Below are 18,363 nucleotides of genomic sequence, written 5' to 3'. Positions count from 1 at the left end.
ATTTATCTAAATTTGTTTCCCTAACTCTGTTTACCTGCATGGGTTATCCAACTATAATCTGATAACCCATAAAGACACTAGGAAAATTTAATTTCACAAGGAAATTATGCAGTTACACTTTTATACTCTTTCTTTCGGTTCTGTTTATCCGCCTTATTTAACGGGTGCTGCCATTTCTAACTTCAATGTGCGAAACTTCCGGTGTCATTAGCTTCCGATTCTTTTAGCGCTAGTAAAATAAAATAAATAAAAATAATAAAAAACACACCTCCTTATGCCGTTTTACATTTCGGAATGGTATTTCTTATCATATTATTTTACACATTGGTTTGTAGCGCAAATAGTTTTACCGTTTGCTACACGATTCTTCTAATTATGTACAGTGCAGGCTTATGGCGACGCCGCTAATAAATCAGTCTCGCAGAATTCACAGAAATTTCGAGCCGCAAAATAAGGTGGAAATTGAGAGTAATGTCTTTCTGAGTTTAGAAATAAAGACTTAAGATGCAAAAACAATCTCTGGGGAGAAAGTAACATTTTCAGCTATTAAACGCAACTGTTGACAGTTCAAAAATACTGTTAAACAAGCTGGAATTTAAATTGGTGTCTAAGTAAACTTAATATATTTTCAGACACACGGGGGCGGTATGAAACACAGACAGGTCTAGCTCTCTGTCGTAATGCTGTTTGCTCTAGCCGCACGATGGAAACGCACTCCATATGGAAAAATCATTGCTAGCATTTACTTCAAACAAGGTTTAATCTCCTGCCTAAGCGCAAATCATACAGAACACATGCTGAAATCAGTGCATCAATATTGACATAAGTCTCAACAAAAGACATTTCTAAAAGAGGCCCTAAAGAATGTCATTTGTCACCATTGAAGGGCAAACGAGAAAGTCAGCTGTACCACACACATCACACACACAGGCCACAAATAGTTAAATAAATATATAAAATTTAATTAAATTCTTACCAAACCACATTAAATATCATTTTTACATTTTTCTGTAATTAATTAGTTGTTATTTATTTTGCTATTCATGTTAATTCGGATGTAAACATACTTTATATTTTATTTAAACTGGAATGCTGCGGGAAAACTCCATTTCCCATGAGCACCCGCGGTGGGCGTATCAGAGAGGGGCTGGCTGGCAGCGCGTGAGGAGCCCAACAGTTCTGAACTGTCTTCTGCTGTGTGTGTGTGTGTGTGTGGCAGAGAGCAACTTCTCAGCAGACTGGGGTGTGGCGGCTTTGAAAACACTGAAAGAAATCAGAAACCGCTCAGCGTTAGCTACCTAACGGCGCATATTATCCAAAACCCACGGCGATCAGTGAACGGACTTAACCGAGGAAGAAAACAACGGGGATTTTGGCATTTTCCGATTCATTCAGTTTCTCGTCGCCGAGTATCTCACTGTTCGGTTTGCTTTTTACATACCTGAGCACACGGGGTTGATCTCAACTTTTTTAAACAAACTTTTTGGATTTGTGGATATGAGTTTTTCTCCCTCCCTGTCCGCGTGATGTAAAACTCCAGCGTCTGGCTACTTGGGAGCCTAAACGTCAAAAGATTCCAGGTGTTGTTCTAATCTCAGTATCTTAAATATATACATTACTTTTTTTTTTCAAGCCCAAAACGTCTTTTGAAAGATTTTTCGGACGTACAGAACGTCAGTTTTGGATCTACTAGTCTTTTAAAGACATCTCCCCTCCTTGGACTTGCGACAGGCATTTTTTTTTCAAAGCCAAAAGAGGAAGTTAGTCACGGAAGACTATTTAAAAAAACCTCCAGTCGCTTTAAAAGGGTAATACCTTTTCATTTTTTCTCCCAAATCTACACTCATAAATCCGTCGCCCTGAAGCGCGCATTCGGAACCATGGGCTGTACCGTGAGCCAGGAAGATAAAGCCGCGGCGGAGCGGTCCAAAATGATTGACAGGAATCTGCGCGAGGACGGCGAGAAAGCCGCCAAAGAAGTGAAACTGCTGCTGTTGGGTGAGTGACGAATCTCGGATAACGGTCAGCGACTCGCTGCTGCTGTAAAATATCACATTTATAAGCACTCTGTCACGTCGATAAGCCTCTGTTTGGCCGGAGAGCTTGTTTTGAACGCTTTTGAGACGGAAAGGGAGACATTCTTTTGACAAGTTTGAGGGCAAGTTTCTAGGTAATGCATGTGTGTCAGGTTTCCTCCTCAGGTGTGGCCTGCTAGAAACTTAACGGATTTGAAGGAAAAAATGTCAACTACGAGAAAGCAAGCGTTTACTTGTTTATCAGTTTAAGTGGCACATGCTTTCTTTCTAGTTCTTGTTTTTCAGTTATTATTGTTTTTTACTCAAATTATGACCTTAGGCATGTGCAAAATTTTGTTTGAGATGAACGTGTCATTTCAGAAGCTTAGATATCCAAGAAACTGTGTGTGTGTTGTGTGCTAGATATGATGCAACTCAATTTTTTTGGCACTCAACAGGTTAGTGTTATTGGTTCAGAAGGTTACTCTACCAGTTAAAATCTGTACACACTTTCTGACTATTAGTGGCTCAAATGCAAGAATGAGATTTATGTAGCAAGCCAAAAATTTGACAAATAATGATAAAATAGTAATCTTCAAAGTAGCCACCATTATTTCCATTATATTTACATACATGCGTTTCACAAATGCTTTTATCCAAAGTGACTTGCATTGCATTCAAGGTAACGTTACATATTTACATTTTTATCAGTTCTTCCTCTTCCTGGGAATCGAACCTATGACCTTGGTGTTGCTAGCGTTTGACCCACAGTTCCTACATGTGGTTTCTTTCTTCAGTTTGGTCCAAACATCCATTTTTTAAGGATTCGATTTAGATCAAAAGCTATATAATCCTGAGAAACAAGACTGTAGTGTGCCCAAACTTTTGCCGGGGAGTGCATGTGCAAAACTTTCCCAATCCCAGAGAAACAGCAGTACGTACTGTAGATGTGGAAACCGGTTATTTCATTGTGACTTTAAGGGGAGAGGTTGAGGGAATGTTTTGACGGTGCCTGTGATCACTCTCAACATCTCTTGTGGTGCAGCATGGCCACACACACTCACGCTCAGCGTGCACTTTGGCCCGGCCTGAACTGTGTTTTAACAGAAATGCAGGAATTCTGTGGGGGAATGTTTTCGGAAGGCTTGGAGCCCAAACAGAAGCCTGGAACATCCACCCCGAGCCAAAGAAAGTGTTGGAAGTAGATTTTTGGCAGGGGTTGTCATGTATTGTACCTCTTTGCGTGTTTATTAAGGACTCTTGCTGAGAAATGAAATACTTGATGTGGAGCTTTTTATGAGGAGTTCTAAAGCCTTTTGAATTTTACTTTATGAAGTCAGAAAATTGCTTTGGCGTACCACTGAGTTGACTTTTAAAAACATATGTGAGGGAGACCATGTTGTGCCCAGCAGTTTTTGGATTTGCACAGTCATTTTGTTTGTTTTCCCCTCCTTCACATTTAATATGTCAAACACAATCTGTTAGTTATCTTTCATAATGGTGTTTGCGGCAGGTGAATTTGAAGAGTTTAACAGCCACGGATATTTTGCCATTTGTATAAATAATGTATTTTGTCCCACTGACAATGAGATTACTTTGTTTTTCCTTCCTTATGTATGATAAACACCTGCAGCATCATATAGAAGATGATCCATTTTCCATGCCGTTCACAAAAACTTAAGACTCATTATGATTTTGTTCCTGATATTTTTGCTTTGGTATCTTTATGTTAAGAATATTCCACATATGTGTAAAGGAGAAGCTTTAGATATCATAGATAAACTTGTGATGGTAACATTCCCGCTCTTGACTGTTTTTACCAGTTTGAGTATTAAATTTACACCATTGTTTTAAGCTTTCTAATGAGTCGATCTGTAGGACACCTACTCAATTAAGTAACGGTGAACAATCCTAATAATGTTTCTCCTGTCAGTGACTACATTTAATTCTAGGTCTCAGTGGGCTGTGCTCTAATAGCAGACGTGGAGTGTAAACACTGTAAGTTAGGGGTTTGAGTCACTGTCTGAGGAGGTTTAAATGACGCACATCGAGACAAGTAACTCATTACTTTTAAATGGGAAGTGACAACAGAATTTTACATACATGCAGTCTAATTCCCCAAAATCACCACCACTTTCCAAAAAATCGATTTAATCCCAAAACTTTTTCTAATGCCAGGAAAAGACCTCTGTTTTGAAAAAGTTGGTTGCGTTTGGAAAAGGCATGGTCTGTCTCACATGGGCTGATGTCTCAACCTCTATTCCACCCCTCTGGTCTTTCCAAACTCAAACTTTTGGTTCAGAGGGGAGTGTTGCGTAGATGGATGATGGACTATTTTTAGCTTGAGGCAGATGTAGGGAAAAGTTGTATTTCCAGGCTCCCAGAACTCTGAGTTAAGGCCTTAGAGGAAGTTTGAGGCCTTTAACTTTACCTTCTCTAAACGTCTTTCTGAAACGATAAGCTGGTGCAGACTTTTCCTGTGTTTTTCTTCCTCTTAATTCCTGGAATGAATCTTTCGCTGAGCTTACCCTTTAGGTTTTCTGAACTTTGTTCAAATTTAATCTTCCACAGTGAATTCCAGCACATTACTCTGTTTATTTATTCTAGTCTTGAATTGTTCTAACTGCCTTTGTTTTTCCATCTTTGCTGGCAGAGGGAAATATTCATTTGTGTCTTTGTACTTATCACCCTTGATGCATGTACAAGTCTGAACATCTCCAGACCATTGCTTTCAGCATGAGTTTACTTGAAATCCTTTCATTCTTACTTGGTTAAATTCATGAAACATCATGTTAAAGCAATAATATTTAATGTTTTAATTAATTTGGTAAAGTGTTTTCAGAGTTTCTGCACTGTAGCCAATAATTTAACTCTTATCAAATGGCAAAAGATCCAGGCAGAATAAAGTCAAGCGTGTGTACGCATCTGTGATGCGTCCCTGAACCCATTTAACAGGTTTGACAGAACCTGTTGAGCTGATTCGTGCTTTCACCTCTTTGCTGTAGCCATTGGGCTTAATAGCGTTGATGGTGATAAATAGAGCGAGAATAACTCCCAGAACACAATCGCTCATCCTGTGTGCTTTTTTTTCTTTTTCTTTTTTCTTCTTCTTTTTTCTTCACACTCTTACTGTACTGACAGATAAATGCCGACAGGCATTTGGCAAAAGGCCTCTAGAACAAACAAACCGACACACAAACCCATTAAGCCCTTTTGGACTAGAGAGATGACTGAAACTGGCACTGTTACACTCTCCTGTCAGCATGGCTGTAATGGTCCTTCACCACATGGAAATCACGCTTTGCATTTACACACCTTATTTGCTTTCTCTGTTGATCGCTTAGTGGAAAAAGCCGGCTGGTCCGTTTAGGATTCCTCTATCTATCTACATATCTACCTACCTACCTACCTATATCTATCATCTATGCTTTTTTTTTTTTTTTGCTGATTTATTGTGTTAGTTATAATATAGGTTAGGTTTGAAGGACTTCACTGTGTGATTAATCTGAGGTAAATTGCGATGTGTGGATATGGGTGTGTGTTAGGCATGGGCCGGTATGAGATTCTATGCAGGTATGCAGGGCTCGCAAAATTGCTATTGTGTTTTCCAGTCGGGCTACCAAAATGTATCAGTGCCTGCCCGATGGGCTCCTTAAATACAGATCTCCCGCTGGTCCTTAAAAACTCTTAAAGTGAGTTGTACCAAACTTAAGGCCATAAAAAGTTTTAAATACGTTAAATGGTATAAGAAATGTCTTAATTATAATTTCAAGAGGTCTTACAGTTGGGGACGGAAAAACAAGAGTCGCGATACGGCAGGATTAAACTAAATATGATAAAATGTTATTACAGCTCTAAAATATGTTATTTTTAAATGTCTGGGTATAAAAAAACAGCCACATTTTTTCCACTGAACACAATATAATTTATTTTTAAGAAACATATAGAACCTTTTGGAACAGTAAACATGTCAGGCTAAATAATTAAAATAAATAATTGAATTCTTGTTAATTAAATTAAGTGCAGTCACTTAAGTGAGCCTAAACCTGCAGCTCAACAATAATCAGAACATAAATTATTTTCTGTAAAAATAAATCCTTCTAAATGGAAAAAATAAAAAAGGTCACTTAACCTGAACCTACAGCTCAATAATCAAAAACGTAAATCAAAACACAATTTCTGTAAAAAAAAAAAAAAAAAAAATGCAGTCATTAAACCTGCAGCTCAACAAGGTTTTTGTAGATGCTCACTTTCTACACATTCATCTTTCAGTTCAAGTTATGAGCGGTGAGGTACAAATATGTGTGCACAAACACATAAGGAGAGAGACACATGTCTCACACACACACACACACACACACACACACACACACACGGTCTCTCTCCGTATAACAGTCAAACAGTGGCAAAGACACCTGAGAGCCAGCAGTTTATTTGTTTTTTAAATGACGTGATTTTGAACAGATGTAAACAATGGCAGGAGGCTTAAAATTATAGATGTGATACCAGCTAAATTTATTGTACTAAACCGCAGAAACGTAGTACTTTAGTCTGCTATTCCCCGCTCTGTGAAGTAATGTGAGGGAGGAAGCTAGTTGACGTTAGCTAGTTAATTAGGTATGTTATCTGCCTCGGTAGCAAGCCAAATAGTATTTATTTCAACACTGAAACAACCGGCGAATGGGTCTCTGTCTTGATCGAGGGTGAAAGAGGGAGAAATGAAGACGACACAGATATATCGTTTGTGTATGACCTGGAAGTATTTATTTAACGATCGGCGCCAAAACGTCATCTGTACGGAACATTGTTGTGTACTGAACATGATTGGTCTACGTTACCCGAGAAATTCCCATACGGCAGACTTCGTCTTTTTCGACGGGGGAAAAGTTCCATGGATTCACCTCCTTCAGCCATCTTCCTACACACAGGTTACTCTCACTGACCGAGAGAGAGTCCTGAGAGAGTCCTGCACTTTCCGTCTTTGACAACATGTAAAAAACTGCGCATACCGCAGGAACGGTATAACAGAAAATTTTTCGAAAAATTTGTTTTTACAAGGTTTCGAAACCTTGTATTTTCCAAACCACAGTATACCTTGAAACCGGTTAGCGTCCCATGCCTAGTGTATGTGATCTCTACTACTACTTTACTGACAAGGCTGCGTCTGCTTCTTTTTTTTTTTTGTCTTTAGTAGTAGTGAAAGGAATGCCCCAGCCCTGCTTTTCTACTCTGCAAGTCTGCATAAGACATTGCAAGGGGTTTGGGTTTTATTTTCTTATATTTACTTGGAGCTTTCAGGCTTTAAATCTGTCTTATGGCAGATCTCTTCTGTGGTCCGATGAAATGTTGACCAGATGATCATGATAATAATAATCATGACACCATAGGGGGCATTTGCCTAATCGTTAGTGCAAACTCTGCATGCGGTAGACCTGCCTAGTGTGATTAAAGTTAAAGAATAGAAAGTACATTTAAAAAAGCGTTGTTTTTTGAAAATGGCATAAGAGATCTGATTTTTGGACACTGTAGTGAGTTGATATGCATGACAGAATTAAAAATTCACTCATCAGAATCTTAAGACAAGTTTTCATCTAATATAGAGTAGTTTTGTTTTAATAAACTTAGTTTAATTTTCAATATAATTTTATGTGCAAAATCACTGTCAAATCTCTTATTTGTGCAAGTACGCACACGAATGCCAAGCAATGTAGTTTTTGTATAGGGATGGACATTTCTGATCATATTTCATTTCGAGTAATCCACAGGTTTGAGAAACGAGTACTCGATTAATCGGGGGTGGAGCAAGTCTTCTGCTGTCATTTCTGCTATTAGCTGCGTCATCTTCTCTGCCCTGCCTGTGTCGCATTTCTGTCTGATGGTGAAATCTCTTATGCTCGTCTGACTGCTGGTATCGGCATCATCTGCTTTTTTGTGTTTATGTGCAAGATGGTAACGCATCGAACTCGCTGTGGTGTTGTAGACGAGTGTGGTGCTGCACATGTTACACTTGACAGTTTTTTTTCGTCAAGTTTTTCAAAGTGTTGCCAGACATCGCTGCGCGGTTTAGAAGCCATATTGTCTCTAGACCGCAACTTCTCGCAGCCATAACCAATCAAATATCAGACTACCGCCCAAATACCAGCATAACCAATCAGAAGGAATGAAAGTAGTTTAATAAAAAAAAAGCATTTTTAGAGCCAATTGATCATCGTTTTCATGCTCGATTGTCGCTGATGCGTTCGAGTAATCGATTAATCGAGTACTCGTGCACATCCCTATTTTTGTATATTTGTTTTATCATGATCTGTGGTCACCCTATCCACCACAGGCTTGAAAGGAACACAGTTGGATTGAAACACAAGATTAAAATGAGATGCAAGACAAATATTTTACAGAATTTGGCAAACTTTTCCTAACTGCTCTTGTTAATTTTGGGATTGGAGGTTGATCATTAAGGTAATGTGAAAAATGGCCTTATAATGCCCTTCTTGCCAGTTTGCATGCTCTGATGAACAGTGCATTTCAGATTGATGAAATCAAACTGCATCTGTCCTCGAAAGGTTTTTTATGTCAGTCGAGCTCAATGATCCATCACGTTATTCTCAACTATTTCCTTAATGCAAGGTCAGAACATTCAACGAGTCCCTGTTGCACCAGAAGGGTTTTGTTCTCACACATACATCTTGTAGTGCATTATTTTTGCTTTCAAAATAAACCTTTCTGTAACTTGTCGAGAGGTCAAAAGCATCAATTGTGGTCAAAGAGGACTTGCGCATTGCTGAACTTATTCAACATTAACTGTGGGGCACTGAAGTGTGAGATTTACTTAGAAAGTTTACTGGATACCTAGAAGTTGCTCACTGGAGGTCACGGGTTTTGTTTAATGTATTCTATATACAGTGACTTCATGCGTGGCTAAACTTTTTTTTTTTAAGTGATCCGTTTGGTACCTAAATATATTTTGACAACTTGTGAAAAACATTGACTGGTTTTTGGTGTCAATAAGATTCAATGATATGTTAATTAAAGGGGCTTTCCTCCATGTTTTCACTTGGCACCTGTGCATGAATGAATTAATCAGTAAGCCAAATTGCCTCAGCCTGCTTTACATAGTTTTTACTTTCTTTAAATTCGATTAATCTCAGCCACTAAATTACTAAACCTATAGCTAGTACTTAGTAAAAATTGCAAGTGCAAAATGAATAACCACTATTTCCTTTGTAGGCAAATCTCCTGAGTGCTTCATGGGATTTTATCAAGCATTAACTTATTTTTTTTTTAAAAGCCAGATGTTTTAAATGAATGGGTCTTCCAAAAGCAAAATTTAAAACTGCTCTCAAATCTCACTTGCATTTGATTCCATTTAAATATCGTGGCATCTTGACATCAGTGACTTTAAAATAGTCCTTACTTGTAAATTTATTTATTTGCTTATTTTGTAAGCTTTAGTTTAATGGCAGTATGACATTGATGTCAAACTTGTTGCTAAATTGGAATGGACTCAAACACAAATAAGATTGAAGAATCATTGACGTCAAACCTGGTGTACAATCTTGACATGGTTTGTTTGAATAGATGTGAATACAAATGACGTGTGTGTGTGTGTGTGTGTGTGTGTGTGTGTGTGTATAAACAATGACAGCATTTCCATTTCCAGCATTTATGGGGTTTTGAAGCAACATGCTAAGAAATCGATGTTTATCAAACCCATTGTGTGCCCATCATGTAGGCCTATGTATTCAGATTTTATTCCCTAATGCCCCTAAAACCAGGCACATTCTTTCCACATCCATGATGGAAAACAATAGTGTTGATGATAATGATGAGTTCTACAGACAAGCAGACTCTTGAAAAGCCTACTGGGATTCCCTTTCTGACCTTTTCTGCTCTCCTCAGAACCGATTTGATTAAAGTCTTTGTATTTGCTATTTGCTCCAGTGCTTCCCACAGGTCTGAAATATACTTGCGTTGGTAACCGGGTGGTAGCCTCTTATTACCCCTGGCACAAAAATGTTCTACTATATGTGACAAACAACAAATAAGCGATGCTTGGAATCTGAAAATTATGCATTGATATTACAGTGTCACTCTGTCTTTGGGACACTTGCAACTGTGCTGCTTGATCTCCTGCACCTTCCTGTGCCACTGCTGCTGCTTTTAGCTTCTCCCGCACTCTCACTACGTGCATGATGCCCAAGGCGTCAATGACCAACTGGAACGGAGAACAAGCTTGAATTGTAGTTTTGGCTCTACATTTTGTTTCATTGTTAACTGCTCAAGGCTCAGCACTGTTTTTTTTTTTCTACTGGCCCAGTAGTTGTCATTTGTTTTTGACCCTTGTTATCTTGTATTCTAATAAGCTCATGTAGTTCAAACATTATTAAAGGCAAGTGAACAGTTAGTAAATAAGAATGAATGAACAAATTACAAGCAATAGCACAAATAAATAAACAGAACAAATATACAAATTAAACAATGCTTTAGGTTTGTAGGTGTTCAACTACAGAAATTCAATCATTGCATATTCACTGTATAAATATAGATTAATTCTTGTTAAAGCTACAAAAGTTATTCAGTCAAAAGCAGTGAGTGATTTTGTTGTTGTTGATTAACATTAAAGGCACAGACAGCAGCTGGTAAATTATAGGCACGGTAGACACAATGCATGGGTCCAATATAGTGATACACATCCAATTTCTTTCTCAGCTGTTTACTTAAGACATAACCAACTGTTTTCGAGGATACTTGCCGAGAAGGTTATTTTGACTACTTTTGTATGTATTTTTCCATTAAAACCCACAGACCATACTGTATTTGCTATTAGTTTCTTCTTGCACTTTGATGCTTTAAAATTCATCAAATTCACCTGTTCTGACTCCTGAGCATCTTTCACGCTGGCCCCAGAAAATTGGGCAAACCTTATCGTCAAGCCCGGCTGTTATTGTAATTTTGCATCAAGTTAAGTTTTGCATTTTTAAAAAAGTTTTTATTGCCACTTCATGCCAAGTTCGTGCTGTGGTGCTGTTGTTCTCCTTTCCTCATTCTCGCGCCATATTTAAAAAAAAAATAATTTTGAATACTAATATCTGCTGAGTAAATGCATGAAAATTAGTACACTAACCTTAGCCAAAGTTAGTAGTCTTTGTCTTTCTAACTGCCATAGACAGTTATAAATAAATACAGTTATAAATAGTATAGTTGCCGCTTTCATTTAATTCAAAGCTACGAGCCCCAGACATGACTGGCGGAAAAATATACATTGTGCCCAATTAATAATTCAGTTTCTTGTTTTATTAATGCATACCCTTGTTTTAATAATTTTAATCCTTTAATTTTACTGAAATGAGGGAACAAATTAGTAGCAAGGTCTGGGAACCATGGCCTGCCCAGGTAAAGTCTGTGTGTGGGAAGCACTATTGCTCTTTAGCTGCTTGCCGCCTTGGATTTGAGAAGTGGAAACTGCCCCTTGCTGGATAGTAATGTCCATCTAGCTCCATTTTACACCAGGCTGTCTCTCGCTTTGGTCTGCTCATCTCTAAGTGGGAAAACAGTGCTCTGCCACATTGCTGTAAGAGCAATGAGAACGTTGGCGTAGATGTGCGAGGTGGCCTGGAAATTAGGGGGAGATCACGGACACTGGCCCGGCCATCTGTTTGTGTAAGACAAGATGGCGTTGACATTGTTCATGCTTGCATTTTGCCAATTTGCCGACATGAAAAATGGCAGATGATTCTGCAGCATATTATACTTTCCTTTGAATGCAGGAAGTTGGAGCTTGTAATGAGAGAGAACATATTGTATATGTTTTTAAACCACCCAATATGAGCCTGCCATCCTGTAAACGAACGTCTGTGTGAGTGCATCACTGAGCGTCTGTTCGCTTCAGTGAACCGTCTCTCTTCGGCTGTGAGGACAGAATGAGAGCAAGAACTCTGTTTACTTCAATCTGACCCATAAGAACCAGCGACGTGCAGCTATTGTAAACTGCAATGACTGAGAAAGCACATTGGGGGAAAAAAAAAATGGCTTTATCTAGGTTTTTTTGCCAGAGGTTGCTGAAATGCACTGAACAGAAGCTCATAACCTCTTACGTCATCAGGAAGGTGAAAGGTCACCTCTATAGTTTACATTGACTGTTAACTAACTCAGGAAATGGCTGTCAAATTGCATTTCATATTATGTATTCAGCTTCCTTTATTCGTTGAAGGTTGGGGTTAGGATGGGTATAACTAAAATGGGCCACACGTGTGCCTTGTGGGTAGAAGCTTCTCCATTTGTGGATTGTGATGCTGACAAAATTGCATTGTGATGCTCCAGTCTTCAGAAATCATGTCTCTACTGTCACTTTTGATAAATTAAATACATGCTGCATAAAAATACTAATTTCTTTAAAAAAGTTACCACAGACTTTTGAATTCATTTATTTTTATTTTTTCTCATAATATATCCTTTTATCCAGAAATAAATTGCATTACAGATGTAAAATAGGTCACAAATGTCATAATGTTGAGTTTGAGCAATTTCTGGTCCATCATATATGGTCTGCCTTTTCTGAAAGTTAGACTGTAAAATCACAAGACTGATTGACGGCCACATACTTCAATTTATTGAAGGAACACATTTTAATTAAATTTAACTCCAAAGGAGTTAATCTAATATCAGAGATTTTATCAAATAGACTGAGATCTCTCATCACTAATACTGAATTAGTATGAGATCATTTGATGTTTGCCTTTGTGCCAATTTTCGTGATATGCTGCCATCAACATTGTCTCAGTAGTTTGTAATTAGCCACAGATTTCTCCCTTTTCTGTTAGCAACGAGTTCGTTAAACTAGACTCTCTCCTTGACGGTTAACAAGAGAGTGAGACAGCGAGGTGATGCCACACTGGCAGGTCTTTGTTCTCGGGACTGCGGGGCATGAAGAGATGGTGCCAGTCGCTTGGGAGAAGAAAGATCAGCCAACTTGGTCTCAGAGGTGCTGGGTGGAGGGAGTGTTAATGAAAAACACTGAAACTCCCATTTCCTTTTCAGCCTATTGCTCGCCTGCACTGGCCCACTAATCTTTGCGTCTGTGCTTACAGAGTAGTGTACAAAAGCAAGTCGTTCATTGGGGAAAACACTTAAATGAAAGCTCTCGCTCATTTCTGCATTAGCGTACTCTCTAGATTTAATGGTCGACTGGTTGGGATTAGTGGGGTTGACTAGTTCATCTGCTTTTTTTGTCCTATTCTGTCAATCTCAATTAATCTGTGTTTATGAATATGACCAGCATAATAACACAGGGCTTCATTTGACTGACAACAACCCAACAGCTTGTTGATTATGAATACACGTAGTTCTGCACCAGTATTGGGTGTAACTAGTTACTAAGTAAATAGTTACTGTAATATAATTACAGTTACTTCGTATGTAATTGAACTTAATACTGTGTATAGACTGTAGAACATTTATATACAATACAATAAAATAGTGTATTTAACATCAAAATTTTAAGTCTAACCTAAAAATGAATGCTTTTTATATACCCTTCTCACTTTAAATACTTAGTTAACTATTTAAATAATAGTTAATAAGAATATTGGTAACACTTTAGTGTCTAGTTCTCACTATTAACTTGTTGGTTATTAACATGAATATTACAAGGATATTGGCTGTTTATTATTACTTAAAAAGAACATATTAATGTTTTACTCTGAAGACCGTATTCTAAATCTTTGATCCTACCCAATTCTTAAACTTTTTATTGTCAACAACTACTTTAATAAGTATTAATAAGCAGTAATTAGGAGTATATTCAGGCAAAATAAAGTTCATTAATAGTTAATAGTTAGTTATTAGTGAGAATTGGATTCTAATCTAAAGTGACCAGAATAATTTATGTAGTTATCTATTATTTATTTGAAAGAATTAAAAGAACAGTTTCATGTAATTTGTACAGTAATCTAATTACACTGTTGAAGATGTAATTAATTAATTACTTTTTTGGAGTAATTTACCCAACACTGTTCTGCACATCCCTGCTTTGGATTTATTTTGTGGCCTCTGGTGTTCTGGATTAACATGGCGAGATCTAATTTCCAGGTCCAAGTGGCCATGCTGTGCCTGATTTCTTTTCCACATTCAGTCCTGTCCCCATAGCTGATGTTCAGCCCTAATTGGTATAATGTCTTCCTTTCACTTTTGATTTAATGGCTGCTCAACAGGCGCAACTTGTGCTTGTGCCTCTCGCTTGGCCCTTTTCCCCTCGTTTGGTCAATTCAGCTGTTCAAGTCACATTGATTTTAATTATCACAGAGAGTCTGGAGCTTGTACATGGCCACATAATGGCCACTAACAGTAGCTCCGACTTCCAAATTTGTTATTTTTAGTGACATGGCAAACATTTGTTATATTTATCCAGATCCCTGAAGGTGGAACAAAACCAGCAGCTTTATATAGAATCTTTATAGCATTCTCAACCACAAAGCCATTTGCTGTCTCTCAGCCCCTGTTTTAAAAAGCTGGTGTTTTGATGCTGGAAGAATGATGTCTTTCCTGTTCCCCCAAACCACTTCCTTTTTTTGGCTCATCTCAGCTAGTGCTGAGACTGAGGTTGGTGCTATCCCTTTGTTCATTTGGTACAGGAAGCTAACACACCCATCCTGTTGAACACACTCATTCAGGGGCAAATTGTCAAGCGCTTCCTTTTAAGTGGCCCACCTTTGAGGGAAAAATAAATGCATGATTTAAAGAGAATCCACCTCGAAAAGTATCACTACAGGCTATAGCTTTGTACATTGACATTTAATTAGATCCAGATGTCAGCTGAAGAGTGCACTACTGGTGTATACGATTGTTTACACTTGTAGTTTGTTTGTATTGGTTCTATTGATCCGGACCATATACATTTAGTCCTGGTTCTTTGAGTATCATTTTTAAAACCGAATCTAAAGATACTAAACTAAAGGCATAATGATGAAGTCACATCCTGATTGCACAGTTTTGATGTGGTTCTGACACCTGCTTCAAACTGTAATGGGCAACAGCTCCTATGACAAGAAGAAAAAGGTATGCTTGAACGTTTTGTCAGTTTTAGGGTCTCATCTTGTGACATCACCTCCTGTTCATTTGAAAGTAGATCAAGATTTTCACCTTTTCAGGTCAAAGTTTGGATGGCAGTGTTCACACTTGTTCAAATGAGTCCCAGGGTTTGTTTTAATTTAACCAAACCTGCCAAGTGTAAACGCATCCAAAGAATTGGTTTATTAGCATTTCAGTCCTTATGTGCATTTCTTAGATTTAAATGAAAGCATAAGTGTCATCAGGAAGTTGGTTTTCTTGTTGATGTTCTGAACAGCTCAAAGTTGAGATCACTTCTCCCTTCTGTCATTTTCAAACACATCACATGTCCATTAGTGCAGGGAGCACATCCGCTCAGATGTCAGGACTAAAGACTCACTCTCCATCTTAAAATCAGCCTTTACCCAATTTAATTTCAGCATTGCACAGAAAGTGGTAAGCTGTGCAACAGACCGGAAGTCAAAATCATATTTAGATTGTGTCATATTGTTCAGATCATCCTGTCTGTGTTTTACAGTGAAGTAATGTTTATGTAAGAGAGCTAGATATTGGCAGCTACTTTACAATTTAATAAAACTTTTAATGTAAATGTTATGGTTTACCATGCAGTTGTGCTTGAAAGTTGGCCAAATTGCGAAGAGACTTGGCGTGTCCGCAAATGAGTGAAACTGCAGTATCAGTTTCAATCTCTGTCTGTGGCTTGCTTCAATTTTGGTCCAGTACTCCATCTCATGGAACTGAGTTTGAGCTAGGGCTGCACGATATATCGTTTCAGCATCGATATTGCGATGTGCACATCCACGATAGTCACATCACAGGATGCTCGTTTTTTTAGTATACTGATCGTTTTCGCGACAGCTGTCTACACTGGACGCGACAAAGCGACCGTTGCAAATCCATGTGAGAGCCATGGAGATGCACGTGAACACTGAATTCCGTTCACTTCCGCGCCTATTTGTGCCTGAAATGACACATACACGTGAAACTGTCAAAATGCATGTCTCTGCAAGTATCCTTGTAAACGCAGTTGCTTATAGCTTAGGTGAAGGTAAACATTTGATAAAGAAAATGGATAGTATCCGCTTGTCAAGTCTGATGTCACCGCTTCTGCGTCCAAACGCTCTATCAGATACCACGAGAAAACAACAAAAGGTGCTAAAATACACTCACAATGTGATATAATACTACCAAAAAATTATAATCCTAACCTTTAACTCCATTCCGAAATCCCAGATAGCCAGACAATGAAAATATAAATATAAAAATGATTTGTGTTTGGGACACTGTGAGCATGGAGACTGTAGTATACACCGTAAGTTGGAAAACGTTTAGCTTAATTGTTCAAAATGAATAAACAGTGCTCATAAACGGCTGCTGAGGTAGTATTCTTAAGTGAAGCGAGTTGAAACTTGGACCCGGAAACAGTGCTTCTTACGTCACCACTTAACAAGCGGATGGGCTCACAGCAGTTTAATGTTCCTAAGGCTTTCTGTGTCATGAGTGTTAATCAGACAACAAAACACACAGAGAAAAATCACTTTTGTAGCTTTAACACAAATTTATTAGATTTAATTTATGCAGTGAAGACTCTGCAGTGTTATTTTACATTTGATTATTCAACCAGTATACCTGAACACTGTTAGACTTACCGGAAAAATATAAAGCACTGTTTATTTATTTTATATCTTTCGTTCTATTATATTTATCTATGTTTGTAATTTGTTTATTTTTCTATGCTGATTTACTCGCCTACAAAATCACCCCAATCATTGATTTGTTTTCCCCAAATAGAGCTTTTCAAGTCATTTGGTGTATTTTTTTAATTTATTTTCATATCGCAGAAATACAAAATATCGCAGTGTGAGTTTTTTTCCAATATCGTGCAGCCCTAATTTGAGCTTATTTAGATGACATGCTGTTACATTGGAGGCAGTGTTGCTTGGTCAAATATGATTGATCTGTATGCTATGGTATAGGTTTGCAAGCAGACAAGAAGAGGAAGTGCTTGTACGTTTATTACCAGACTGTCATGTGTCTTTTTTTACATGTGCAAAACTTTTCACTTCCATGCTTTTCATATCTCAAGTTCTCAGCACACACGAACTAAATCAAAGTGTGTGAGCGTGTTAATGACAGTATGCCAAGATCAGGGTCGTTTCTGACACATCTGTAATTATAACTTTGATTATCACCCTTGGCTTTGTGATGGAGCTCTGCTGACGTAGTGCTCGCGTAGATCCGTTCTGCAGGATTAGATGAGCTTCAGGAAACTCCTCGTAAAAGCTTGCAGTCCTGTGTCTCTACAGCTGATAAGGTAGAGAGGGCAGGGCATGGAGCCCAGAAATGCCCTATAGAGCTGCCACGATCTACTCGCTGTCTTTGTGATGTGCTACAAATGTGAAATCCTTCCATCCGTTCTCCTGTGAGAGTCTCAACTGAAGCTGGAGGATGTTTTTTGTGTGTGTTTGTCTGTAAGTCTTGAGCTTTTCTGGACTTTCCCAAACATGTGATTATCAGATACTGATCTGAGCAGGTCATTGGCAAATAACATGGCTATAAACACTCTGACCCTTATGGTCGTTAATTAGTGGTGTTTGCTAACTGTGGCTATTTTTACATACTTGGGGTTATAATTTGTCCAAATTGAAGTATTGAACTTGAATGATACCTAAAATCATATGGCTTGCAATTACTTTTCTAAGAAGCGATAGAACCAATGAAAACAACATATAGATGTACATTGGAGGAGCTACCGGAGTCATATAGGGAATAAAATATCATAGAAACCTGGGTGTGGGCTTTTTTGACACGGACCAGTAAGCAACCACCCTAACACTGTAGCGGTTTCATTTTTGTATCATAGAGATACTATTACAGTTTTGCATATTACAGTTTATGGATTGAATTGGATTTTATTATTTTAATTTCCATTTTCATTTTACTTTAATTTTTAAGATTTAGTAATTTTGTTTAGTAATCAGTTTCATTTTTATTATGTTTTGTGGTCTTTTAATTAGGGCTGCAAGATATTGGAAAAAACTCATTGCAATATTTTGTTTTTCTGTGAGATATTGCGATATGAAAAAAAAAAAAAAAATCACCAGATGACTTGAATAGCTCTAGCTCTATTTGGGGAAAAAATAATCAATGATTGGGGTGATTTTGTAGGTGAGTATATCAGCATAGAAAATAAACTAATTGCAAGCATAGATAAATATAATAGAACAAAGATACAAATGAAATAAACAGTGCTTTATATTTTTCAGGTACGTATTCAGGTAGGCTT

At 37.9% G+C, this 18,363-nt stretch overlaps 1 protein-coding gene across 1 annotated transcript in view; it reads left to right on the top strand.

The window, feature by feature from the left end:
• The first annotated feature begins 1,161 nt into the window (after nucleotides 1–1,161).
• gnai2a (guanine nucleotide binding protein (G protein), alpha inhibiting activity polypeptide 2a) overlaps nucleotides 1,162–18,363 on the top strand; it is a 61,241-nt gene continuing 44,039 nt past the window's right edge. The window contains exon 1 of the mRNA XM_058790776.1: nucleotides 1,162–1,998. Within this exon, the coding sequence (XP_058646759.1) occupies nucleotides 1,881–1,998 (118 nt within the window). The 5' untranslated portion in view covers nucleotides 1,162–1,880. The remainder of the gene's footprint in view (nucleotides 1,999–18,363) is intronic.

This window comes from Onychostoma macrolepis, chromosome 11 (genome assembly GCF_012432095.1).
Source record: "Onychostoma macrolepis isolate SWU-2019 chromosome 11, ASM1243209v1, whole genome shotgun sequence".
NCBI lineage: Eukaryota > Metazoa > Chordata > Actinopteri > Cypriniformes > Cyprinidae > Onychostoma > Onychostoma macrolepis.
This window is presented reverse-complemented; position numbering and strand designations above follow the sequence as displayed.